At 37.8% G+C, this 26,815-nt stretch overlaps 1 protein-coding gene across 2 annotated transcripts; it reads right to left on the bottom strand.

Annotated features, from left to right (window-relative positions):
- On the bottom strand, positions 1 to 26,415 carry abcb6b (ATP-binding cassette, sub-family B (MDR/TAP), member 6b). 2 transcript variants are annotated; one of them, XM_046845509.1, is made up of 18 exons: positions 26,072 to 26,415; positions 25,396 to 25,606; positions 21,926 to 22,018; positions 19,109 to 19,301; positions 17,263 to 17,384; positions 17,044 to 17,153; positions 16,881 to 16,946; positions 16,282 to 16,407; positions 15,984 to 16,060; positions 15,839 to 15,902; positions 14,287 to 14,372; positions 14,117 to 14,174; positions 13,910 to 14,014; positions 4,353 to 4,527; positions 3,160 to 3,272; positions 2,889 to 2,983; positions 1,419 to 1,487; positions 1 to 327 (listed from the first exon to the last, which is right to left on the bottom strand). In XM_046845509.1, the coding sequence occupies exons 1-18, from the start codon at positions 26,132 to 26,134 to the stop codon at positions 204 to 206; spliced, it is 1,950 nt and encodes a 649-aa protein (XP_046701465.1). In that variant the 5' UTR covers positions 26,135 to 26,415; the 3' UTR covers positions 1 to 203. The 2 variants fall into 2 exon arrangements, with proteins under 2 accessions (XP_046701465.1, XP_046701466.1); XM_046845510.1 differs by lacking the exon at positions 26,072 to 26,415 and having other exon boundaries at positions 19,109 to 19,248; positions 25,396 to 25,534.
- Positions 26,416 to 26,815: the final 400 nt, after the last annotated feature.

Genomic DNA, 26,815 nt, shown 5'->3' on the forward strand with positions numbered 1-26,815 from the left:
TTGAAAATAAAATTAACTTTTATTTAAAAAAAAAACTTTTTCACAAGTACAGTCAGCATGTTGAAAGGATTTAAAATAGAAAGTAACAGCTTGGCACAATAACTGCTAAGTATTCTTAGTATTAGTATTCATAATATTCTTTCTTGAATATTTTCTTCTGCCTAAGGTCACCGAACATCCTTTCACTTTTTCCTGCACTTCAGTCATTCTCCATCTCGTTGCACTTTTGTTTCTGTATCTGAGGAGGCACTTGTTTCAAGATCCTGCTGCTGCTGTTTTTGCCACATGGCTGAATACATTCCTTGCATGGCCAGTAACTCCTCATGCCTGCAACACATAAAAACCAAGCACTAAGCTTCACACTGCAGATTTCACTGTCAAACTGAAGCCTTACTCTTGGTTTTCAAAAATCACTTAAGCAAATGAGGTTGATGGGCCTCTTGGCGCCGTTGGGCCATTTTTAAAAAAAAAAAAAAAAAAAAAAATTTTTCCTCCTGAGAATCATTTTGAAGAATCGAAGGTTAAATCCAATGATACCGTTAGTACTCTGGAGGAAGATTGCAATGTGAAGCATTAGACTGGGTTAGACTTGGAGGTCAGAGAGATGAAGGTGGAACAGAACTGCATCTTTCCAATTGCAAAGCACATAAGCATATTTATGCTTTGAATAATTAAAGGACAACTTTCCTTAGAAGTTACCTGTTCATGCAGATGACTTCTAGCCTGTGGACTTTTAATTAACACTTCCTTCCTAAAAACATTACCCTTTCACCTTTTTCTTTATTTCCTGTATGTGTGAGAGAAGATGAATGAATGTGTGAGTGTATTCCGATATGCAGTCCTTGTGGCTTAAAAGCCTGTGTGTGTGTTTACATCGCAGTGTCAGTCAGGGCTGAATGTGAAAGGTATGAGGTTACATCCCTATAGGCTGTGCGAGTGTACATGAGAATGGCTGTGTTCTTGGGGGAGGCTGACGAATCATATATCAAAGGGCAGAATGCGACAAAACAGTGTGCAGCAGTTTCTGCATGGGCCTTGCTGGGTTAGAGCCAATGAAAAACGCCATTAGCAAGGGAGTGTGTGTAGTGAGTTTAGTGTTATCCGTCGATCAGTAGCCTTTACCTCAGGGCTGTCTGAGTTTGTGCTCATCTTCTCAAACACAGGATATGGCCTCTGACTGTCTGAGCAGCCCACACCCTACATGATCTGGGCCTCAGAGCAGCCCCACCTGAGGGCTGTGCATTCGTGCACGCACACACACACACACCCCACTAAACCCTGGCCGTACTAACATGTCCTCCATGGTTTATTTTCTCTGCAGGTCAAAGGCTTCACTCAAGCAAGAAAATGACAGTTCTACACTTCTTCTCCTATACTGATAGGACTGTTATTAACTTGTATAATAGAAATTGACCAACCTTCCATGTTCCACAATCTGCCCTTCATGCAGAACCAGTATGAGGTCTGATGCAATTATAGTAGATAACCTGCAAACAGAATAGTCAAAATTATGGCATTTTAAAAACAAGTTAATATTGCTCACTGAATGTAATAAGAAATAAAATGCAGAAAAACTTTTTATTTAGTGCTAACTAAATAACTAAATATTACTTTAGTTTTATTCAGAACATAAATCACTTCTGCATTAACTGTAGTCCATCTATTCTCATGCAAATACCATCGACTCCTCTGGTCTACATGAACACAATGAAAACAAATAATCTGATGCATTGTTGGGATGAACTTGTAGCTAAACAGTGGTCGATAACACTTGTATGTGCACATAACACACACACACACACACACACACACACACACACACACACACACACACACACACACACACACACTGCAGTGGCTTTTAATTCACACCCCGCCCTTCTGCAGGTCATCTTCTCACACAGTCACCCTTCATCTTCAAACAACAGCGCTGAGACTTCTTTATTGATTGTCACCCCCCACAACCACCCCCCCAAAACAGATCAAAGTGGCACCACAGTCTCAGAGGCTGGACAGGATCAAAGCACGCAGACCCTGTTCACGATGTGTTTACAATTTTCTGAGGGAAGAAAAAAGTGAGAAAGAGGGGAAAGAATATGGTGAAGATGAAAAAGGAGAGAAGAGGCTGACTGACAGCAAGTAAATGGCAAAGAAAAAGAGAGAAGGGGGAGAAAGAAAAGCAAAAGAAGAAGGAAAGACAGGCAAAACTGGAGAATGTTTAAGGATGTATGAGAATGGATTAAAAGAGATAGCAGAGGCAGAAATAGAGGATATGAGAATGAGCAAGTGCGAAAGGGTGGTGTGTTAATAAGTTTAAACAACGAATTAAATCGAAATATAATTGAATTCTTCAGTAAATACATGCAGCCAGAAATGGACTGATATCTAAAGTCTGCTGAAGATGTCTGAAATCGAACATAAAGAATGGTAAGGAATCTTATTTTGCTAAAGCCATGATTTTAATATAATTCCCAACTTTACACCCCTGCTACAGATGGATACCAACTAAGATTTGAGAGCTTTATGTTCTATACACCTCTATAAATCCACCAGACAGTGTTGTCATTTTGAGGCCACTGGGTTTTAGGAGAAACAGATCAATTTAATTAGTGTCTGATTTCTCTCAGATGGCCACATTGAAGTCCATATCAATACATGATGTTATGAAAGGGATAAAGCTGCAGATTTAGAGAAGCTGATGGAAGGATTATTTCTTACTTTTATGTTCTGGCCCCCAGAGGGCTTTGGGTGAGTGGGGTTACCAACTATCCTTGATCACATTCAAAATGCATCTAAACTGTAAGCACCTTGTTCTCTGAAGACACATGGCACGAATATCAATAATCTTCTTAAAGTCAATTGCCGTGACTAAATATAAGGAACAATACCTGTGTGCCACCACAATAGTTGTCCTGCTGGCACACACTCTGGTAAGTGAGGCCTGGATGTTGCGCTCTGTTTGCGTGTCCAAAGCAGAAGTAGCCTGGAAGCAGAAGGTATAATTAAGTGAAGCTATAATTTGCAGATCTTAATCATAATAATTAGGTGTCAGATATAAACACATCTACCTGAAACCTGATTGAACTTTTCAACTTTTTTTTTAATTTATGTATAAATATGAAGAAAGGCATTTCTCTGAGCTGAAAAGACATTACACACCTCGTCCAGCAGGATGATTCGGGGGGCTTTGAGGATAGTGCGAGCAATGGCCACTCTCTGTTTCTCACCCCCACTTAGCTTGAGGCCCCTCTCCCCCACCTGAGTGTCATAACCTGAGAGAAAATCGCAGTTCCTCATAAACATATACAACTACTTTTATAAAGAGATCGATTATTTTTCAGCTGTTATTTTAATGTGGACCTGCTGAACGACCAGTCAGCATTTAGGTGCATTATGTACATCATATATGGATGGATGTATATAACATACTTAACATATACAGTACTGTGCAAAAGGTTTTAGGCAGTTATAAAAAAATACTGTAAAGAGAGAATGCATTCAAAAAGAAAATTGTTCATTGTTCAATTGTTTGTTTTTTCTTTTTTTTTTTTAATGGAAAGTAAATGAAAATGGAAAGAAGAGAAATCAGAATCAAATCAATATTTGGTGTGACCACCCTATCAGTTCTTGCTTTTGAACAATTTTTATGCTTGAACAAAGTCAGGCATTTTGTAGGATCTGAGTCAGGTGTATGGTTAACCAGTTATACCAAGCAGGTGCTAATAATCATCAATTCCATATGTAGTTTGAAACATAGTCATCAACAGAAACAGAAACAGCTGTGTATGAGGCTTAAACTGAATAGGAACAGATAAACTCTGCTACTAAAGTGAGTTTGTGAAAGAAAGTTTCAGTTCACAGGACATACACTATGGCAAATCTGAGTACAGCAACAAGACACAAGGTCTCTCTCATACAAAAAAAAGACTGGAGTTTCAAGGTATTTTGAAAAAGCAAGAAAGAAGCGGACCGGAGAAACAGCGGTCAGCCAAGGAAAATAGATTTTGCGGATGAAAGACACATCATGCTTACATCCCTTCAGCAAAGAACAGGCTGAGACCAGTGGGACCCAAGTACACCCATTTACTGTCTAGAGATGTCTGGCCAGAAGTGGTCTTTATGGAAGAATTGCAATCAAAAAGCCACACCTCTGACTTGGGAACAAGGCTGAGCAACTCTGGCGTTAGCAATAGCAATTCGAAGAGCAGTCATCATGTCAAGAATCATCATGTGACCCTTACTTTAGAGCATTTTATCACAAGTTCCTAAAACTTTGCACAGTACTGTATCTCATATGTTCAAATGTATTTAAAAGGAGACTGTTCTGATTATCTCATGGTCTTGTGACTTACCATCTGAAAGTGACAGGATTTTATGGTGAATGTCTGCAGCTAATGCAGCCTCTTCCACTGCCTGGTCAGTGGCACTGATCCGTCCATAGCGGATGTTCTCCCTGATGTTGTCATTAAATAGAACGGTATCCTGAGGGACCACCCCAATGTAAGATCGGAGAGAGCTCTGTTTTGCCTATGCACACAAACAAAAATAAAAGCAGTTTTCAAAACAATATTGACTTGGAAATGGGACACTATGCACATTTGTTCTTATAAGTCTGACTGGAAAGCTTACAATCTAATATAGCCCATCTTTAGCAAAACAATTTACATTTGATTACTTATCAATAAGGCTATCTACAGTGAACTGTTAATAATTGGAGTTAGTTGGGCAGTGGTAGCTAAGTAAGTAACACTTTGGTCTATTGATCAGAAGGTTGTGAGTTCAAGACACAGCACTGCCAAACTGCCACTGTTGAATCCCGGAGCTACTAAAACGATTAACTCTTAAGACATGTGGTTGCTGACCTATGAAAGTTGTTTATTAAAAATATGAATGTTACATAAATCATTTGTTAGATGTACATGAGTCAATCCAAATATCTTGGCTGTTCAGTAAGACTCAATTAAGCCAAATGGTACTAAAAGAGAGAATAGAGGGAAGAACAGGGCTGTGTCACTTAAATGGCCTTATGACCTATACTACAACCTCAGTCACTAAGCCTCAAAAACAATAGTCATAATTCCTTTAATTTCAAAGTAATCCCTATTGTTTCTTAATCTCCATTGTCAGCTGCTTGCCTGCTCTTGGGTTCACAGAAGGCAAAAGGTAAACATACAATAGAACAAGGATGGCATTTGACTCAGTAGTGATCACATGAATCATATTAAGAATCCATTTGAGTGAGCTAACAATTATCTCAGAATTTCAAAAGCCTAAAACTGAACAGATCATCATTTGTGAAGTGGATGAAATAACTGACAGCAGTCTAATCCTCTTTTTCATCACTGTTCACCCACTGTTTTGAGTAAAGCCAAGTATTTGAGCTTGAAACTCTTTTTTCATTTTAGCAAACCAATAGAAAAAACCTGAACCAGAGAATGGGAATTGAGTGACAGTGAAATGGGGTCTGCATCTTCTGTTGTTTATTAAAGCTATTTAAGTCATTAGCTGAATTTAAACAAATTTAATTGAACAATAAAGAACTCAAAACAAGTGGGCCTAAAATTAATGTTACATTGGAATTGTTGTGTTTTTCATTGGTTAATTCATGAATAAAATCTTTCAATAGAGTTTATAAAGAACATATGAATAGTTGTTTTATATTCTTGAAACAAATGGTTCCCTGGTGGCTGAGGTTTTCATGCTGGTCCCAAGCCCAGTAAAAACGGGAGTGTTGTGGCAGGAAGAGCGTAAACCGGCGTAAAACCTGTTCCAAATCAAATATGGGGATCAATGATCTCCTGTGGCGATCTCTAATAGGAAAGCCGAGGGACGACAACAACAGCATCAGCAGCATATTAATGAAACAAATATGTATGTTCTATTGCTCTTCTATGAAGTTATTTCACAGTTTCACGCTGCAAAAAGGACAGTAAATAAAATATTACTTAAATTGAATAATGAGAGAAAAGTTATCCCAATTTTGTATTACTGCCAATATGAAATCAATATCTGTATAACAATAAGTAAGGGTAGTAGGAGTTTTCTGAAGAATAAAGAGAGTCTAATTCCAGTCGCAGGCACAAAACTCAAAATAAGCAATACTCAATTAGAAAAAATGTTCTGATATTCAGCCAGCCATGGCATCATGACAAACCAAATTTGTTATATTTTATATTTTAACTACTTTGCACAAAAAGCTGGATTTTTCTTCAGCCTTATCCTGGTGGATTTCATGGCAGCTTCAGTTCATGCTGCCATCAAAACAAATGGGAAATTATAAAACATTGTCTTATAAAAGATTACTTTTATAAAACTCATATCTTATTCAGGACAACAAAATGGTGCACAAAAATTCATTCTGACCATCCATATCTGACTCTTTTACAAGCTGCTAATTAAAGTGAACAATAAATAAGCAGCTAATAAATATATTATTATTATTATTATTATTATTGTTATTATTATGAAGTATAGGACATTAGATGATATGAAATTGGGGTTTAGCTCAACATAAGACAGTGAAGAGGCAGGAGGGGGCAGAGACCAGCAGTCCCTCCACCATTAATCCATGTGGCGTGTGGAACCAGACTCAGCTTTTTCACTTCAAACGCCAACTAAATTAGATCCTCCTTTGAAGTACTTTTTGGCTTTTTCCTTTTGTTTATTTTTGCCTAGCTTCATTTTTTTCCTTCCCTGAAAGTTCCTAATTCACCATCTTTTCATTCGTCGTTCCCATTCATTTGGCTTTCAAAAAAAAGTCAATGTCTTTAATTTATGAACTAATTAACATCAGACTGAGCAGGGTTAGAGGGGGTTTACCGCAGCCATGCGAAACACAAATGGCTTCCCAGGTTTTTACAAGAGAGAAGCATCTGTCCTCCAACAATGCCACTTTTATCCTCAAAAACATTAGTTTCACTACAGCTTTCCGGTTCTCATTGCAACAATACCCATGCAGGGAGAGTTTGCGGGAAACTCTGCCATGTGCTCTTCAAATGCTAAATGATTGAATGTGTGAATATAATGCTAAACTAAGGAGATGAATCAGAAGTTTAACCGTGTGGTTTCGCCTGTCTGCAAGTAACTTTATGAGCATTTGGGCAGCAAGAAAACATGCTACTTTCTGGCTCCAACATTTGTTTTGTTTTTTTTCCACCTTCGGGAAACACAACATGTTATTTGTTAACTGTTGTAGTTTATATTTATATTTTTCTTTAACTCTAATTACATTTCGATTGTGTTCGAGTATTTTTTCCCTTTTTGTCAGTCGTAATTGATACCATCTGCAGCAGATGGAGCAGATGGAAAAAACTCTATCGCCACGAGCATTCTGAGACTAGTTTCTGGGCTCTTTCTCTGTCTTGTTCAAAGAAGTTATATGAGAGAGAGCGAGAGAGAGAGAGAGAGTGAGAGGATGTCTCCTGAGGGACAAAAACACCTCTCAGAGCTTCTACTATTACAAACACAAGCATCTTCAACATCTGTGGAAAATGGTGCAATTATGGCATGCACTGAATTTTATTTACAACTTTGACCATGTGTATGCACTAGATATATCCAATATGAACACAAATGTAAAATGTTTGCAAATAAAAGATCAAACAGAAAGAAAAAACAAGAAACATTTGACCAATTATACATAAAACATGAAATGTGAATTTAAGAAATGTACACAAAAAGCTACAACAAATCTTTATGCACATGAATTCTGATTATCCATGTGTGCCAAACCTAGACCAAAAATACAGAAAGCACAATGTATATCAATCCTCAACACAAGACTGTTTAACACTCCACATCATATGATAAACTCCAGTCTGGTTTGTTTCAGATCCATCATAATGTTAATGCACAAGTTTAAAAACGTATTTATAATAGACCTCCAAAGTCATTTGTAATATTCAAGCAACATCTATGTTGTGCAAAATGAGTAACTACTATTTACAATTTTGACAAATCATAAATTATTCAACTAACCAATTGGACAAGTCAAATCTCCAGCTCGTTTGCTGAGTCCCAAAAAACATGCAACTAAAACCATTAATAGGTTCGACCAGCTATTTATGTTCACTTATATGACCTGTTGTAAATAAAACCCGAATTCTGGATAATTTGAATAAAATAAAAAATAAAAGACTTTTCAAATCACATTAGCCAATATTTGATTCACAATAGAACATTGAATATTTTCTAAATGTCTGGCTTTTTCATCCCTTTGTTGCCCCTGTGCCAACTTTTTTTTAAACCTGTAGTACACATCAAAATTGAAATGAGCTCATTTTGTGCATTAAAAGTGTAAATTTTCTCAGTTTACACATGTATGTTCTCTATGTTCTATTGTGAATAAAATATTGGCTCATGTGATTTAAAAGTCTTCTAGTTTAAATTTTATTTAAATAAAATAAAAAAATGTCCCAAACTTTCGGGAATTCGGGTTGTAAGTGAATGCTTGAATCTCTGCAAAGACAGCATTATTTTGCCTTATACTTTAGCCTCTCCTGATAATGTCTCGGGTGATGAAGCATCGTGTATCCACCCTTGACGAAAAAAGGCAAAACGTCTTTGGCTATTCTGACTATGAGATGTGGTGTATGCAAGGTAAAATTCAGAGCTTGTTTTAAATCTCGCTAATGTTTTCATTTTGGTCAACTAAGTATTTAAATGTAGACAATTGCATATTGTACTTTTTTATAGTATTTCTTCCACATCTAATTCTGAAAGATTGACTAGAATCTGATAAGGGGTAAGAGTAAATATGCCTAGAAACAGTTCCTACAAACAGACAGATTTAGAAAAGACTGCATTATTTGACTTGAACAGCTCTGGAGTTTCTTTGAAAATGAGCAATTGGAAAACTCAAGTAAAATTCTTGTACTTACATATAAAGCAGGTTAACATTCCATTACCCTACATACTGAATATGTACATCTGTTTATGTATATCTCCTCTAAATTTACTAAATTGCACTGTTCACAGTTCACTGCATTCCTGGTGGAAAAGCATGTGCTTCTAACAAGGTTGTTGGATTTCCACAAGTTGGGATGTTCTTAATTCCACTTGTCTGAAAAGGAATAACCTTGTACTGACATATTATTCAGTTCAGATGTAATTTTTCTACACTGACTTAAGCCGTGACTGGACTAGAAACAAAAAGTCTGTATGTGCTTTATATTGATATTAGTTTTATTTCACATGAGATTACCCCAATATTCAAAAGGCAGCATGATCTGTAAATCTAAAAGATGGACAGATTTAAAATATAGGAATAATAGTAACAAATGACAACATTAATCCAAAAGGTATGCACACATGCGATAGAGGATTTACAGCGAAGACAACTATCATGTTTGTCAAAGCATATTCTAAAATTAACCATTAAAAACATGCCTGGTAAAAGAACATCACATAAATGACGTTTGTGTGTATGTGTGTAAGCAACCAAATGGCCTATCAGGTGTCTGTGTGGCAGGTGTTCTCCAAATCCATTATTTACAGGATTAATTGTACACAACTTTGATTTTGTACCATCAAAAGTCCCTCGTAATTCCCTTGAAAATAAGCTTTAACAGGCCTCTAAAGTTATTTACGTGAAAATATTTCGTACTTCTCTCGCCGCTGGGCCTCATTAAAGTGCCTCATCATTCACCATGCTGCAAAGCATGGTTTTGTGACTATTTGCTTGTTGTTGTGTTTTTTTTGCAGCAGGCATGCATGGCTAATAATTTCATATCCAGCTCTGAAGCTGTCTTTCAAACGCATCATGGTATTGCATTACACAGGGCTCTGTCAGCACAAACAGACACACAGCCATCAAAAGTGCCATGAAAAGTTTGAGTCAGTGACCACAGCCCGGACGAAAACAGCCCGAAGGCGTCCATATCATCAAAGGCCATCCTCAAGTGTTGATTCAATATTTCCGTGAAGGCTCTTCCCTAAGAAATGAGCACAAAGAATCGCCAACAGATGTTTCCCTGCTTCGAGGGTGTGTAGGGGGGTGAGTGTGTAGCCTTGTGAGTAAAAAGATGTACAGTGTGATCATGATCAACTTCCTTTCAATGCCATTAAAGATGTGGGAACTATGCATAACTCACTCCTCTGGTGAGCATACAAGACAGATGGACAAGGGAACATATGGATAGATAGTTATATATAATTTATAATTTAGGGTGTGGTAAAAGTGAGAATGCTCATTTGCTCAAGTCGTCATTGCAGCTGTTTTGTATGCCGTCATAAAAAATAAAAATAAATTGCTACTGCTCGGCTTTTTTTTTTTCTTTCCACATACTGGATTGCACTTTATGTGATATTTTGTATGTGAAAGCAGTGACCTTCATAAATAGTTTATTAACATTGTAATAAAGCCCTCTAAGTTTCAGGTGAATACAGTCTAATGATCCAGCTTAATAGAGCTGAAATGGCCACTGGCATGAATATGTGGCTAAACTAATGACAGCTGCACTATAAAAGCAATGTGCTCTCATGCCTGCTCTGTGAGAAATTGTGCACTCCCTGAGGCACGCCAAGCCCAACTCACGCTTCCTGCTAGTGTCCATGCATGTTAATGCAACAGGAATGTACAGCCGTGTTCGGCAACAACTATGCGGACAAACAGAGTGGAGATTAGGTGGAAAAAGTGAGGATGTACTTTCTCCAAGTCTATTATTCTTTCATAGGGGAAAGTTATCATCACCTTCATGACCACTACAACAGTCTGCCAAAAGCATAGGGCCTTAAATTGTACAAATACAACACCAAACAGATGATCACATAAACGACTGATTCCTTTGCATGACTCTGATGTTAATTAAACTGCTTTCCTTTGTCTTAATAACAACATATTTTGTAATGCTGAGCTCATACTGATGGGTTTGTCCAACTGTTATGATTTTGCATCGTTTGCATAGAGCTTTACAGTACCTGGGGTTTGGCATTAAGCCATTATAATTATGTTGGGGCGGATGAGAGACGGATGTAACTTTAACCTAAGGCCCTGGAAGTGGGCGTGAGAGAAAGGGAGTAAGTGAGAGAGAGAGAGAGACAGAAAGAGACTTTTAAAAACATTTCATTTGCAAAGAGCATATAATTAATACAACTCATGTAGAGGCACGTTTCCAACAACAGACAAGGAAATACAGCTTTGTCAGTGCCTCAACATTATTGAAACAAACAAACACACACAACATAATCTATGCTATTAAACAACAAAACATTCTTTGGTCCACTATCACTCTATTAATTCTGCCACTCACTTAAACACGAACATTGTAAATGCTGTCATTTAGAACTTTCATGAAGAACATTGAGAATTGACACAATTGCTACAGAGGATGAAAACATATCAACATGTACACTTAGTCACTGATAAGTAATTGCTGATTGTAATTCACAGCTCAACTTTTCTCCTGTGTCATGGCTGAAGATCTCTTCACTTACTGTCCCACAAACCTTGCACTTGCTCCCTGGTGAAAATGAATGGGACTAAAAAATACACATCACAATGCAGTGGACATGTACTGCAAAGAGTATTATAAAAAGAATTTGCTCAAAGAGATCAGATAAAGATTAGCCACAAAGCAACCAATAAAAACCTCTGATTAAAATAAACCATAACTAACAAATGACAAACAGGAATAGCATAGAGGATAAAGTCTGAGCAGATGTCAGCTAACAGCAGAATTGCAAATGGGCCAACCTTCTTCATCTATTGTATAAAAAGCTCTATATTCATTATTTACTAGCCCTTTGTTATTGTTTATTCACTAGTGTCAAGTTAAGTCAGATTTGAAATACTGAAATCATGTTTCTGAAGTCCCATCTGCATGAATGTGCATGTGTACATTCTCAGTTGTGAGGTTTCTTTTGCATTGCTATTATTTCAAGGGTTTAACAGTAAGCTTTTGCGGTTTGATGGAGTGGCTACTGAACACAAGCACACGCAAACCACAACACACTGCAGCCATCCAAGCCCTAAAACCATGTGCAAAACAAAATGACATATTTGGCATTCATCTTATTCAGAAAGGTAATCACACAATGTCAAGTGAGGAAGTTGGTCCTTAATTGACAGATATAAAATCTGTGGAACGGCTTTGGATTTGATATCATTCTTTACAGTACAATGGTCATGTAAAAGTTATCTAGATTGCTTGTCAATTCTGGCTCTGATTCAAGAGTGGCCTTCTAACAACACAGCGAGACCACAAAACCTAGGGACGTAAATGTGCTCATAATTCTTTCATTTTCTATTTTTAGGAAGTGTATTATTTATGTAGACGGCATAACTAACTTTTTTGCCAAGCACTTTCTCATTAACATCAAGGTGAAACCCAATTCTCAGCATTTTCAGTGAACAAGAAACTAGAATGCATTGGACAAAACACTCATTGTGTCCTTAAGTCCACCAATGTACTTTTCCTGCATGTTTGTGTTTTTATTAATGTCCATGTAGTCTTTACTTTACAGATCACAAGGGCAACCCAAACACATCTCTCTTTTACGAAATGGCACTAAAAAGGTTGCGTAATTACAATATTACATGCATTACATTAGGCTTGTAGTAAAAAAGAAAACTGTTACTACTCTTGGAAGAAACAAAATGGTCCTTGGCTAAAACAGGAAGGTCTCACTCCGTACAGACATCACATAGCCACAAGTTTGTGGAACCTCATCATCATAAATATATGGACCTATATAAATGTCCTATTCAATATTTATTCCTTACTTTAAAAAAAAATGCTTTCTACTAAAGTCTGATGCATTGCTTTGAGGATTTGGGCTTATTCAGCCACAAGAGCATTAGTGAGGTTGAACACTATTGACGAGTGAGGAGGCCTGGGGTGCAGACAGGGATTCAGTTCATCCTGAAGGTGTTCAGTGGGGTTGAGGTCAGGGCTTTGTGCAGACCACTCGAATTCCTCTGCTCCATGTCGGTAAACCTTTTTTTATTGACCTTGTCTTATGCTCAGGGGCATTGTAAGCTGGAAAAGGTTTAAGGTTTTCCAGTGAAAGGAAATTATTACTGCTGCATATACTTTTGGGCATATAATGTATCTCTATGCCAACACTTGGTATATATTTATGGTTTAACGACTAAAGCAAGCCTACCTGATAAATGTACTAATGGAAGTCAACACTGGGTTTTGTTTGTTAACTAATTAGTAGTTGATTAACAACAATAATAATCAATTCATGACAATCCTCAATGAACTCTTTCCTTCTTCTTAAGCAAGGAAAATATGTTTGAAAAAAGTCTGCTGGAATTGTGGAAGCAACAAGTAAAAAAGTGTCTGCTTACTTTGAGAAGACATATTACATAGGAGAAGAAAAAGAAAGGGGGGCTGATATTTGATACCTGATCCCCCAAAGTTACTATTTCCGTTTTGTGTGTATAATATTTCATCCCCACTGGAGTAGCCTTAGGATATGTATTAAAAGTCACTAGTAATTCATGAGCTATATATGAGGCATGCTCATGCTTAATTACTACATCTAAACACGTTTGAACTTGACTGGAATCTCAAATGTCTATCTTCAATGAACTGTAATAGTTGCCACTTGATTAGCACTCTAGATACCACCATATCAATTTCAAACGCAATTAAAGAGCATTTCTTTCCTTCTTTTTTCCCCTCAACACAAAGATAATCATTTATAATCATTGCACTTGAAACAACATACAAGTAAGGTGACATCAAAATTACATTTCCTGATCTTTGCAACCAACTTTAAATGGTTTCCATCCATGTTCCTCTTGTATCTGATGCTCTTATCTTTCTATTAGAGTGGACTTTTGCAAAAAAACCCAATCATTGTATAAATATAAAGATTAAAAGACTGAGAAAGATTGTGGAAACTGAGGTCTCAGCAAAAAGAAGTCACAATTCTACTGAGACTGATCACTTCTGTTTACCTTTGAGATGTCCTGCCCATCAACAAGGATGCAGCCTTCTTGTACATCATAAAAACGGAAAAGCAGACGGATGATGGTGCTTTTGCCCGACCCAGACTGTCCGACCTGAAGTAATAGTAGAAGTCAGAGATAGAATTGCATAGTCTTTTATGTCAGTGCATTACTAAAGGCGATATATTATTTTTATTTTTTATGAGTGCTACTTACTAGTGCTACTGTTTGACCAGGCATCACTGTGAAGGAAACATTTCTGAGAATTTCTTTCCTGTGGACATGTAAAGTACTGAGTGACAGTGCACAATAAACACTATATAATTAATATTTATTTTGTATATAATTTATAATAATATCTTTCCTATATCATTTATAGAACTTACCCTGCAGTGTAGCTGAAACACACATTTTGGAAATCAACTCTTCCTTCAGTGCAAAACAGATCTACTGCATTCAGATCATCTTTCACCTGCACGAGAGGGTGAATGAGCGGATGAACGATGAGTGAACTGAAGAGATTCACAAACACAGCTTACAAGAGACTAAGACTAAACACAGAGAGCTTCCACAGTGTAATTAATTTTTGTATTTGCTATAAGTATCATATTCACTGTGATACTCACTAATGCAAAAAACAAACAATTAAACATGACAGAAGGCTATGATAAAGGAAAGATCAAAAAGGACGGTAGCTCAAAAATGCTATGTCAAACTTTGCCATGCATATATATATATATATATATATATATATATATATATATATATATATATATATATATATATATATAAACTTGACAATACAAACAATACTTATCTCCAGTATTACCATGTCAATGACCTCATAAGAGGCTAAGAGGCTTAGAATGCTGATCAGTTGGTTGTTTGATTCTGTGTAGAGGTTTCCTACTGGGGAGGTCAACTATTGCTACGTTTGTGATGCCTTGTAAAACATAAAGCTGAAATGCTACCTTAACTGCACTTTAACAGCTGCAGACGTGAGTGGCTAAAGATACTGTTCTTGTTGCGAACATCAATCATTCATGTAATATTCTGGGCTGAAGCAACAACAGCATACTATAGTAAAATAGCTTAACAACAAGCTAGCTGGTGATTGTTAGTGATAATAGTAATGTGGAGGATTACTTTTTCAAAACAGTGTATTAAAACATTTGAATTGTCAATGTTACCGAAGTCATGTGTCTAAAAAAACTGAAATTTAAAGCCAAATACTGCTGTATAATAAATTAGAAGACAAGAGAAGAGAAGAGAAGACAAGAGAAGAGAAGAGAAGAGAAGAGAAGAGAAGAGAAGAGACATTTTGCATTGTTCACAGTGTACATAGTTTGGTTGGTTTTACACCATTCTATATTAGAGAAAAGAACTGGTAGTAAAGTAACTACACCAAGTAGATGAGTTGAAATCTCTTGTTCAGATGGTTTTTCAGTGTTTTGCTTTACCATCCACTATTTTTCCCTATTTGATCTCATTGTTTAATGGTTTTATTGAGTGAACTAGTACTAGTAGTCTCTCCAACAATAACTTGTTTAAAACTAATCATTTTATTACAGCTGTTTACTACAGACACTCAATGAACAGTGGAAAAACCTTCAGAATCTCAATCAATGTGGAAAACTATAGACTATCAACAATCTGTTATTAAACAGCCTTTCAAATAATTCCTAATATGTTAACAGTTTATTTTTGTTGATGTGCAGTAGGTGCACACATTCTGGACAATCAGTGTGTTAATTGTAGCTATTGTTTACAGTCCAGTTTAAAGAACTTGATGATTAGTAAGACTACAGGCTCAAAACTTGTCTGTTCCCCTATCACAATATCACAATGTGTTCATATGACAGTAAATTAATGTTAGAACTGATTACACAGATTATAACTGCTTCAACAAACAGACAACACTGAACATTTATTTCTTACCTCTTTCTCTTCAGTTAGAAGCTCAAGCATATTCTCCATATCAATAAAAGCAGCCTGGATCAGCCTAGAAAAAAAAAGGATCTATACTTTTAAAATAATTCCACAACCAATCAGCGTAAATCAATGAATATAACAGCTCTTCCACCTGTAGTATGTGCCGAACCAGTTGAGAGGCATGTAAAGCTGGACAATGTAGGTCCCAAACAGAACATAGTCCCCAACCTAGAGTTTAGCCATTGGCAAGAGAAATAAGTAAGACATACACACATGCATTATATCAGGACTAAATCACCTAGTAATAAAATATCCCAAATATCTACAATCAGGCCCTGGATAAATACCTTGAGAAAAAAACAATCTGATGATTGGCTGAACAAAAGAGAAGAAATAAATATATATATATTTTAGATAAGCATGAAGAATGAGAGCAGTGTATGCAGCACCTGGAACTGGTCCACTGTGACAAAGTATGCACAGAGTAGAGATCCAGCAAGCAAGCCTGAGCCTATGATCAAGTTTTGGGTTTGGTTTAGCAAGGCAAGAGAAGCATTTGTCTTCCACTCTGAGGTCTAGAGAAATGCAAATATATGCAAATAATGTTTCTGACACAGCATTCACTAATTGTAACATCTTTCACTAAAGTAATGTACAGAACTGCGGCTAGTTTATAGTCCTAAATACCGAAAATGGTTGCCAAAAATATGACAAAATACACATAAACTAAATTTCACTGTGAGGTCACTGGGAAAACACTAAAAGCTTCATAAACACTGTACAGCATCTGATCACAGAGCAAAAGTAGTTCTGTAAAAAAAAATTGCTACTAAAAAAATGTTTAAAAAATTGTAAGTTGATAAAATGTTATTTGTAATTTGTCAGTATAAACAGGTAAAGGGGTGTATACTGTAAAATGAACAGTGCCTCAGTATATCTTATTAATGATGGTTGGTTTCAGTCTTGAGTAGCTATAAATATCTATATAAATTATGTGTTCTTTTGTTGAAAATTCTAATACAACATTGGAAAAAAGTAAAGGCATTACCTGATATTTCAAGATAGCATCCTCAAAACGCCTGACTTCATAATTCTCTGAATTGTAATACTTCACCTACAATACAAAGGACTTTATGCACATTTGAAGATGTATACATTCATGTACATTTAGCTGTTTTACTCAATTTACAACTTGCTCAACATCTACTCACAGTTTCAAAGTTGAGAAGCGAATCTACTGCCTTAGACTTGGCATTGTTGTCCTGTGTGTTCATTTCACGTCTGTACTTGGTTCTCCACTCTGTGATGATTATAGTCAGTACTGCAAACAGAGGAGAACCATTTACCCAATTCCAAAAGAAAAAGATTTGTCTGTGAATCTCTGTTTACAGTGAATAATAAAACGGTAGCTTCTAAAAGAGTGAACTTACTGAGGTAAAGTAACATGCAGATAAACACGATGAGGCCGAACCAGGCGTTAAAAGAAGAGACAAAGAAAATGATGGCAATAACGATGTCAGCTATAGTCGGCAGCATGGTGAATAAAATGTAGCTATGGAGAAAGAGAAAATGTATCATTTAATGCATTGGAAGAAAGAAAAGATGCAGTTTATTAACAAATCAAGTATATACAGTACAGACCAAAAGTTTGGACACACCTTCTCATTCGAAGAGTTTTCTTTATTTTCATGACTATGAAAATTGTAGATTCACACTGAAGGCATCAAAACTATGAATTAACACATGTGGAATTATATACATAACAGAAAAGTGTGAAACAACTGAAAATATGTCATATTCTAGGTTCTTCAAAGTAGCCACCTTTTGCTTTGATTACTGCTTTTGCACACACTTGGCATTCTCTTGATGAGCTTCAAGAGGTAGTCACCTGAAATGGTTTTCACTTCACAGGTGTGCCCTGTCAGGTTTAATAAGTGTGATTTCTTGCCTTATAAATGGGGTTGGGACCATCAGTTGTGTTGTGCAGAAGTCAGGTGAATACATAGCTGATAGTCCTACTGAATAGACTGTTAGAATTTGTATTATGGCAAGAAAAAAGCAGCTAAGTACAGAAAAACGAGTGGCCATCATTACTATAAGAAATGAAGGTCAGTCAGTCCGGAAAATTGGGAAAACTTTGAAAGTGTCCCCAAGTGCAGTCACAAAAACCATCAAGCGCTACAAAGAAACTGGCTCACATGCGGACCGCCCCAGGAAAGGAAGACCAAGAGTCACCTCTGCTGCGGAGGATAAGTTCATCCGAGTCACCAGCCTCAGAAATCGCAGGTTAACAGCAGCTCAGATTAGAGACCAGGTCAATGGCACACAGAGTTCTAGCAGCAGACACATCTCTACAACAACTGTTAAGAGGAGACTGTGTGAATCAGGCCTTCATGGTAGAATATCTGCTAGGAAACTACTGCTAAAGAAAGGCAACAAGCAGAAGAGACTTGTTTGGGCTAAAGAACACAAGGAATGGACATTAGACCAGTGGAAATCTGTGCTTTGGTCTGATGAGTCCAAATTTTAGATCTTTGGTTCCAACCACCGTGTCTTTGTGCGACGCAGAAAAGGTGAACGGATGGACTCTACATGCCTGGTTCCCACCGTGAAGCATGGAGGAGGAGGTGTGATGGTGTGGGGGTGCTTTATTCAAAATTGAAGGCATACTGAACCAGCATGGCTACCACAGCATCTTGCAGCGGCATGCTATTCCATCCGGTTTGCGTTTAGTTGGATCATCATTTATTTTTCAACAGGACAATGACCCCAAACACACATACAGGCTGTGTAAGGGCTATTTGACCAAGAAGGAGAGTGATGGGGTGCTGCGCCAGATGACCTGGCCTCCACAGTCACCGGACCTGAACCCAATCGAGATGGTTTGGGGTGAGCTGGACAGCGGAGTAAAGGCAAAAGGGCCAACAAGTGCTAAACATCTCTTGGAACTCCTTCAAGACTGTTGGAAGACCATTTCAGGTGACTACCCCTTGAAGCTCATCAAGAGAATGCCAAGAGTGTGCAAAGCAGTAATCAAAGCAAAAGGTGGCTACTTTGAAGAACCTAGAATATGACATATTTTCAGTTGTTTCACACTTTTTTGTTATGTATATAATTCCACATGTGTTAATTCATAGTTTTGATGCCTTCTGTGTGAATCTACAATTTTCATAGTCATGAAAATAAAGAAAAAAAACTCTTTGAATGAGAAGGTGTGTCCAAACTTTTGGTCTGTACTGTATGTTACATAGTAATAACTCAAAAACATAAGTGTACTCTAATAGGTGGCTGACAGAAGCTGTGCCACGATCAATGCTGCGCAGGACGTCACCCGTTTTTCTGCCCAGGTGCCAGCGTAAAGAGAGGGCATGCAGGTGGGCAAACAACTCCAGCTGCACTGTGCGACTGGTGTGCTGCTGAACATGTGTCCACAGGAAAGAACGCATGTTACTCACAAAGCCTGATGTTCCTGTCAGTGACAAGGAGGAAGACATTTTATACAGTGTTCAAGAGATTTTAGCGTATTTGATTAATATTGTTTGGGAAATCACATAATTATGAGATTTTTATTTTATTCAAAACATTGAAATTGTATTGCATGAAAATGATCTGTAATAGACATCTACTGAGCACAGTAATTAGAGATGGTCCCTTTCATGCAAAACAAATCTTCTTCTTTCAGCTTCTTTCATTAGGGGTCGACACATCGGATCATCCGTATCCATACCCCCCTGTCCTCTACATCTGCCTCTTTCAAAACAACTACCTGCATGTCTTACCTCACCACATCCATAAACCTCCTCCTTGGCATTCTTCTTTTTCTCCTTTCTGGCAACTCCATCCTCAGCATTCTCCTACCGATACACCCCATGTCCCTCCTCTGCACGTGTCCAAACCATCTCAATTTTGCCTTCCTCACCTTATCTCCAAAATGTCCTACATGCGCTGTCCCTCTAATAAACTCATTTCGTTACTCCCAACGAAAACCTCAACATCTTCAGTTCTGCTACCTCCAGCTCCACCGCTTGCCTTTTACTCAATGCCACTGTCTCTAAACAATACAACATCGGAGGCCTCACCGCAGTCTTCTAAATTTTCCCTTTCCCTTTTTTTTTATATACTCTTATCACAAATCACTCCTGCCACCCTTCTCCACCCACTCCACCCTGCCTGCACTCTTTTCTTAACTTTCCTAACACACACTTTATTACTTTGCACTGTTGACACCAGGTACCTGAACTCCTTTACCTTCTCCACCTCTTCACCCTGCAACCGCACCACTCCACTGCCCTCCCTCTCATTCACACACATGTACTCTGTCTACTCCTACTGACTTGCCTTCCCTTTCTCACCAGCACGTACCTTCATCTCTCCAGGCTCTTCTCAACCTGCTCCCTACTCTCCCCACAACTCACAAATCATCCGCAAACATCATAGTCCAGGGAGACTCCTGTCTGACCTCGTCTGTCAACCTGTCCATCACTACTGCAAACAGGAAAGGGCTCAAAGCCAAACCTTGATGCAGTCCAACCTCCACCTTGAACCAGTCTGTTATTTCTACTGCACACGTCACTGCTGTCACACTGTCCTCATACATGTCCTGTACCACCCTCACATACTTCTGACACACTTGACTTCCTCATACAATACCACAACTCCTCTCTCGGCACCCTGTCGTACGCTTTCTCTAAATCCAAAAACACACAATGCAACTCCTTCTGACCTTCTCTACACTTCTACATCAACATTCTAAAAGCAAATATTGCATCTGTGGTGCTCTTCCTTGGCATGAAACCATACTGTTGCTCACATGGTCACCTCTTCCCTCAGCCTGGCTTCCACTACTCTTTCCCATAACGTCATGGTGTGACTGATCAACTTAATTCCCCTGTAGTTACTGCAGGTCTGCACATCTCCCTTATTCTTAAAAATCGGTACCAGCACACTTCTTCATTCCTCAGACATCATCTCACCTTCCAAAATCTTGTTAAACAATCTTGTTAAACTCCACTGCAATCTTTCCTAAACATCTACATGCTTCTACCGGTATGTCATCTGGTCCAACCGACTTTCCACTCTTCATTCTCTTAATCGCCGCTCTCACTTCCTCCTTTCTAATCCTATCCACTTCCTGCTTCACCATCTCCACACCATCCAAACTTTTTTTTCTCTCATTTTTCTCCTCATTAATCAGCTTTTCAAAATACTCCCTCCATCTTCTCAACACATTCTCCTCACTAGTCAACACATTTTCACCTCCATCCTTTATTGCTCTAACTTGCAGCACATCCTTCTCAGCTCTGTCCCTCTGCCTGGCCAATTGGTATGAATCCTTTTCTCCTTCTTTAGTGTCCATCTTCTCATACAGCTTCTCATATGCCTTTTCCTTGGCTTTCGCCACATCCCTCTTTACCTGCTGCCACATCTCCTTGTATTCCTGCCTACTTTTCTTATCCCTCTGTCGATCCCAGTTCTGTTTTGCCAACCTCTTTCTCCTTATGCTTTCCTGCACTTCCTTATTCCACCACCAGGTCTCTTTGTCTTTCTTTCTCTTTTCAGAAGTCACACCAAGTACCTTTCTAGCTGTCTCCTTTATCACTTCTGCAGTAGTTGCCCAATCATCCAGCACCTCTTCACCACCACCGAGCCCCTGTCAGACCTTTTCCCTCAATCTCATACTATAGTCTTCCTCCTTCATTTTCCACCATCTTATTCTTTTTTCATTTTTCACTCTCCTCCTCTTCTTCTTCAACTCCAAAACCATCCTACAAACCACCATCCGATGCTTTCTAGCTACAGTGTCCCCTGCCAACACATTACAGTGTCCAATATCCTTCCGGTTGCATCTCCTACATAGAACATAGTCCACCTGTGTGCACCTTCCTCCCCTCTTATAAGTATCATGCAAAACAAATAATCTATCAAGTAATTATGACATGGGTCAACATTTAACTATTATTATTTTTTATTTCTATATCATACAAAAAACATTTTTCATAACTTTAGTTGGTTGCTTGAGGAAAGCTCGTGTAGTAAGTGGATAATGAGTGAATGAAGTGATGTCAAATTTGATGCATGTGTTCTGCAGCTCACCTGCTCCCCCACCCTGTAGGAACTTGAGAAGGACATAGATACAAACAGTGGCTGCTAGGCTTCTCCAATTCTCCTTTTCTGATAACTGGTTTACTGGAAAATACACAATTATATCATGAAGAACAACAGTTAGTTTGGGTTGATTTGATTGTTACCAGCCAAATTTCTCCATCTGAGTTTGAGTTTAAGGAGTATTGGTTACAAATACTGTTTGGATATTTGGATACAAATGCTGACAAATATTAAATTTTATTTTGTTCACTTAAAATGAAAAGACATTTGTGTGTCTTGAAAAAGTTATTGCCTTTTTTGAGAAATCATCGGAAAACTCGTCAATATCCCTCATCAATATCTGCCTATCTCCACATCCATGAATGGAACCAAATCAAAGTACTATAAGTGACTGTCATATTAGCCATCTTTAGATATCTCAGCTTTACATTACAAATGACTCCATGTACAGAAATGGAGACTGAGACCCAGCTTTCAACAAAAGCTATGCTGTGTACTCCTTCAAGCAAAATGTATTTGTTAAAAAATGGAAATATTTTTAAACCAAACTACACTGAGAACAAGCATGTTAAGGATTGAACTTGAACTCTGGTCGCTGTGTAAAGAAATTGTCCGATCTGAGAGACGGAGTCCATGACCTTGGTTAAAGACTCCTCATCTCTTTGTCCTTGTCTTGCTGACTTATGCATGAGCTCCGAATAGAAAGCGGTGCAGAAAAGCCACAGTGCATCTACGCTCAGGATGATGTATTAAAGAAGAAGGACTTCGCTCTCAATTGTGAGAGAACTTCAAATGTTCGTTTCATTTACATTCATGGCCATTTAGATTTAGAAAAATGCTTGGGGTGTTTGGACCTGGGTAGGCGTAAAAAAAAAAAAAAAAACCACTAAGAAGAGAAATTTCCCCACAGTGAGGTGGAGGGAAAAAAAAACATTTATTCTCTTACTCTTTTTTGGTCAGGCTGGCGAGTGATTTTTAGCCTTGGCATGGGGCAGAGGGGGCTGTGGACAAAAACCCCCTTGTACCAGCGTGTTAACTTTGCTAAAGGCCCCTAATGCCCCCTAATCGTGACTGGCAGGGTTGGTGACCTCCCCTCTCACCACCACCAACCTCACAAAGGCCCACTTCTCTCTCAGGCACTGCTTTGATCTGGCTCCAAATCAAAAGGACTGTGGAGAGGACACAGACACGCATCACTTCTGGTCACCTGAGTCAGGCCAGAAGAGCAGAGGAAGAATCTCACTGAAAAGATGCAAGAGCCTAATTAATAATGATAATTTGCAATACTGGGAGATATACTGAAAGTGAGGAAGAATGAAATTCAGAGACTGAGGGTGATGTGAGTAAAAGAGGAGGGGGAGGATGATGGGGGGAATTCAAAGGCAAGAAAGAGAAAGGGTGAAATGAAGCCTTGAGCCATAGAAAGGTTTAGCATAGTTGGGTTTTGTCCCACGTTTCCTTTGTACGACTCAGATGCTTTTTTTTTTTTTGGCTTGTGAGAGCGAAGGGCTTTGACTTGCCTAGGGTTTTGGGTAGCCTGTCCAGTTGACCCAAAACAACAAGGAGCTAAAGACACATTGCAGGGAGTGACAAAAATAAAAGCACCCAATACTACAGCTTCTATATACATGTCGAAACACTTTTTTGCCACTTTTACCTGTTCCTGTAAATCCCTGATTGGGGGGAAACCTGCCTGGACTTCTCTCACTGTATTCCCCAAGAACAACGATTATGGCATTGCTTACAGGTTTTCCACAATATATCTGGCCAATTACTGAAACACCTCTTCATTTCAGTGCACTATTTAATTTCGTCCTCTCATAGACTACCGTTTCATTCTAAATTACATTTTTTTTTTTTGTTGTAATGTGCTTATTGGTTTGTTCCTCCAACAGGCACTTTTGTATGAGTTAGTGGTAAACTTTTCAGTAATGATAAAATGGCATTTATCATAAAAAAAAAGCTTCCTTTTATTAATTCAAGATAATAATTAAAAACTGACAAACTCATATTGAGTTTATATTACACTATATGTACAAATGTTTGCAGACACCTGATCATAAGATTCGTATGAGATTTTTGAAAATCCCATTCTACATTTAGTCCCCATTTTATCTGCTATAATAACCTCAACTGTACTGGGAAGGTGTTCCACTAGATACTGGAGTGTGGTTGTGGAGGTTTGCGCTCATTTATTCACAAAGGCATCGGACTGATGTAGATTCAAAAGGCCTGGGGTGCAGTCAGTGTTCATCCCGAAGGTGTTAAATAAACTCAGAGCTCTATAGTAGGTGCTCAAGGTCTATAAAGAGTTTGGTCTGGGTGTGAATGTAATGCTACTGCATCCAAAGACATTCTATACAATTGACCACATATAGCTGAAAAAAGTCAGGTGTCCCAATACTTTTGTTCACTAGACTGAGTTGACTTGTATGTTTGATTGCTCTGCCCTCTTGTGTGGGACTCAGAACACTACATTACATCCTGGGTATTTGTAAACTTTGGTCCAAAAGGTTAGGCAAAAAAACAAAACTAAATCATTGGTCAGGCAATTAGCAAGAATTAAACAATTACACTCCTGAGACCATTTACTGTGGAAAAATAGAAACAGAAATTCACATATACAAAATTCTAATACTCAAAGGTAAAATCGTAATAATGAATGAAATGCTTCATGTAAAATGTACATTTATGGCATTTTGCATACACACTTATCCAAAGCAACTTAATAATTACCTCCTAAAATGAATTACTTATAATTAACTGATCATCATTTTTACATGCAAAAAGCTGCCCACAAGAACACACACTAGGCTTAAACATTTGAAGAAATTAAAAGCTATCCAATACTAGGATACTTTATCTATTTATTTAATTCATGTTTAATTCCTGACCTTGTTGCTAAGACCAATCAAATTGGAATATGTTGCCGATTTGCCCAAGAGTGTGTAGTTTACTTAATTTACATTTAAGCACGAAAGTTTGCTTGCACTTACGACAAAATAAAGAAAACTGATGAAATTAATTGATACCTACGAGGCTTTTAGTGAGATCGTTTTCACAGATAGTCCTTCATAACCTCACATGTGATAAAAAATTGACCAACCGGAAAGGATCTTATGAGGGAATCAAAAAAAAAATTAAAACAAAAAGTTTAGAAATGCTCACGCCACCTTTTTAAAATGTGAATATTCTTGAATAACTTGTTTGCCTGCAGTTTGTCTCTGCATATTCTACATATTCTTCTGCTTTTGAAATATTTACAGGTCATGACTAAACATTTTTAACTGTTGATTTTGTGAATTGTTTTAAAGAGTTGTATTAGTACGCAGACATTTCGTTTACTCTTTTTCTGAACGGATATATTTAGGAATGTGGGCACCAAGTGTACATGTGGCTTTGCATTACTTTTTGCAGAACTTCTGCAGTATGACAGTGTTGACCCTTTGATTTCGCACCTATGTTCTTGCTGTATACAGGCACTAACACGTTGATGAGTCTCTCCAAGCCCAGAAGGCAAACACACAGGAACACCAGAAACTGTAGTGGGCCACTCGACCGGGGCCACATGTATGGCAGGAGCAGAGTCACTTTCCTTATCCAGCTCTGCCATTTCGACTCGGACACTCTGACACCAGGAACCTGAGCTTGCTGCTTATCACTGTCGGGCTGGAAAAGAGCATAAAGTACAGACAAATACACACAGGTTACAGCACAGGATACATGTTAGAATATGTCTGATGAGTCGGTTTTAGATGGAGATTGTACAGATCCAATATACAGGGATACAAGCACAAAACCAGGGAAGTGGAACACAGGAAAACATATCAGATCAGATAAAAAAAAAAGGAAAGAAAAAACATTGGAGTCAGACTTAAACATTGGAACCTGCAATGAGGATCATTAACCATACATACATACATTATGTAAAACTCATGAAGACATTTTGCAGGGTTTTTTTTCTTTTGTTAGAATTATTCATCAAATTCACACTGTATAAATATTTACATTTACATTACAAGTTATTTTTATGTGAAAGAGTTGAACTTCACTCATTAAAAAAGTGCTTCAGTCATACAAAAACCACTCCAGTGACGAGCTTTGTACTGAGAAATGTACATTATCTTATCTTACCTCCACGCTTAATGATGTAAACGCTGCTGAATGAGCTTCGTTCTTCTTCTTGGTGTTTGCCATGAACCTACAGTAGCTACAAACTGCTGAAACCACAAAACTCTTATTCAGCTCCACACTGGAGTCAAACACACAGCTTTCTGGGAATTTGCTTGAGTTTGTACATCAAAATCCCATTTTAACACTTTCTGTTGAATGAAAAAAACACCACCACTCGGCTCTAATGAGTTTGGTTTCGTTCTTGCCTCACAAAACGAGCTATAATAAACATTGACCATCGTCCCTTACAGCCAGAATATCCTATTTACATTCAGCTCCTCTCTCACATGACCTTCTGCGTTTCGGTTTTTTGTCACGTGACCCATACCGTCTCACGAGCGCTTGCTCAAACTGCTTCCTATTGGACAGAGGATATGAACCAGGGTTGCCAGGTGGAATATTTTAACACATTTGGGCTAGAAAAATACTGATAGATATTTGAAAAAACTACAGTTAGACGCTCAAACAGGCTCAACAGTAAAATAAATTAAAAAAAAGCAAAACCATTTAATTGTTTCTCAATATTTGTTATCTATATTAAAATTACGTTTTGAAAATATATATATTTATTTAGTGTTTTATCAAGTCGTTTAAGTAATGTGATAAAATCCAGGATTACACCAGGAATCAGGATCAAATACTTCTATTATATACATACACACACATATATAACCAAGGAGTGGCTCTGTAAGAAGCATATCAAGG

This window comes from Silurus meridionalis, chromosome 3, assembly GCF_014805685.1.
Source record: "Silurus meridionalis isolate SWU-2019-XX chromosome 3, ASM1480568v1, whole genome shotgun sequence".
In the NCBI taxonomy this organism is placed as follows: Eukaryota; Metazoa; Chordata; class Actinopteri; order Siluriformes; family Siluridae; genus Silurus; species Silurus meridionalis.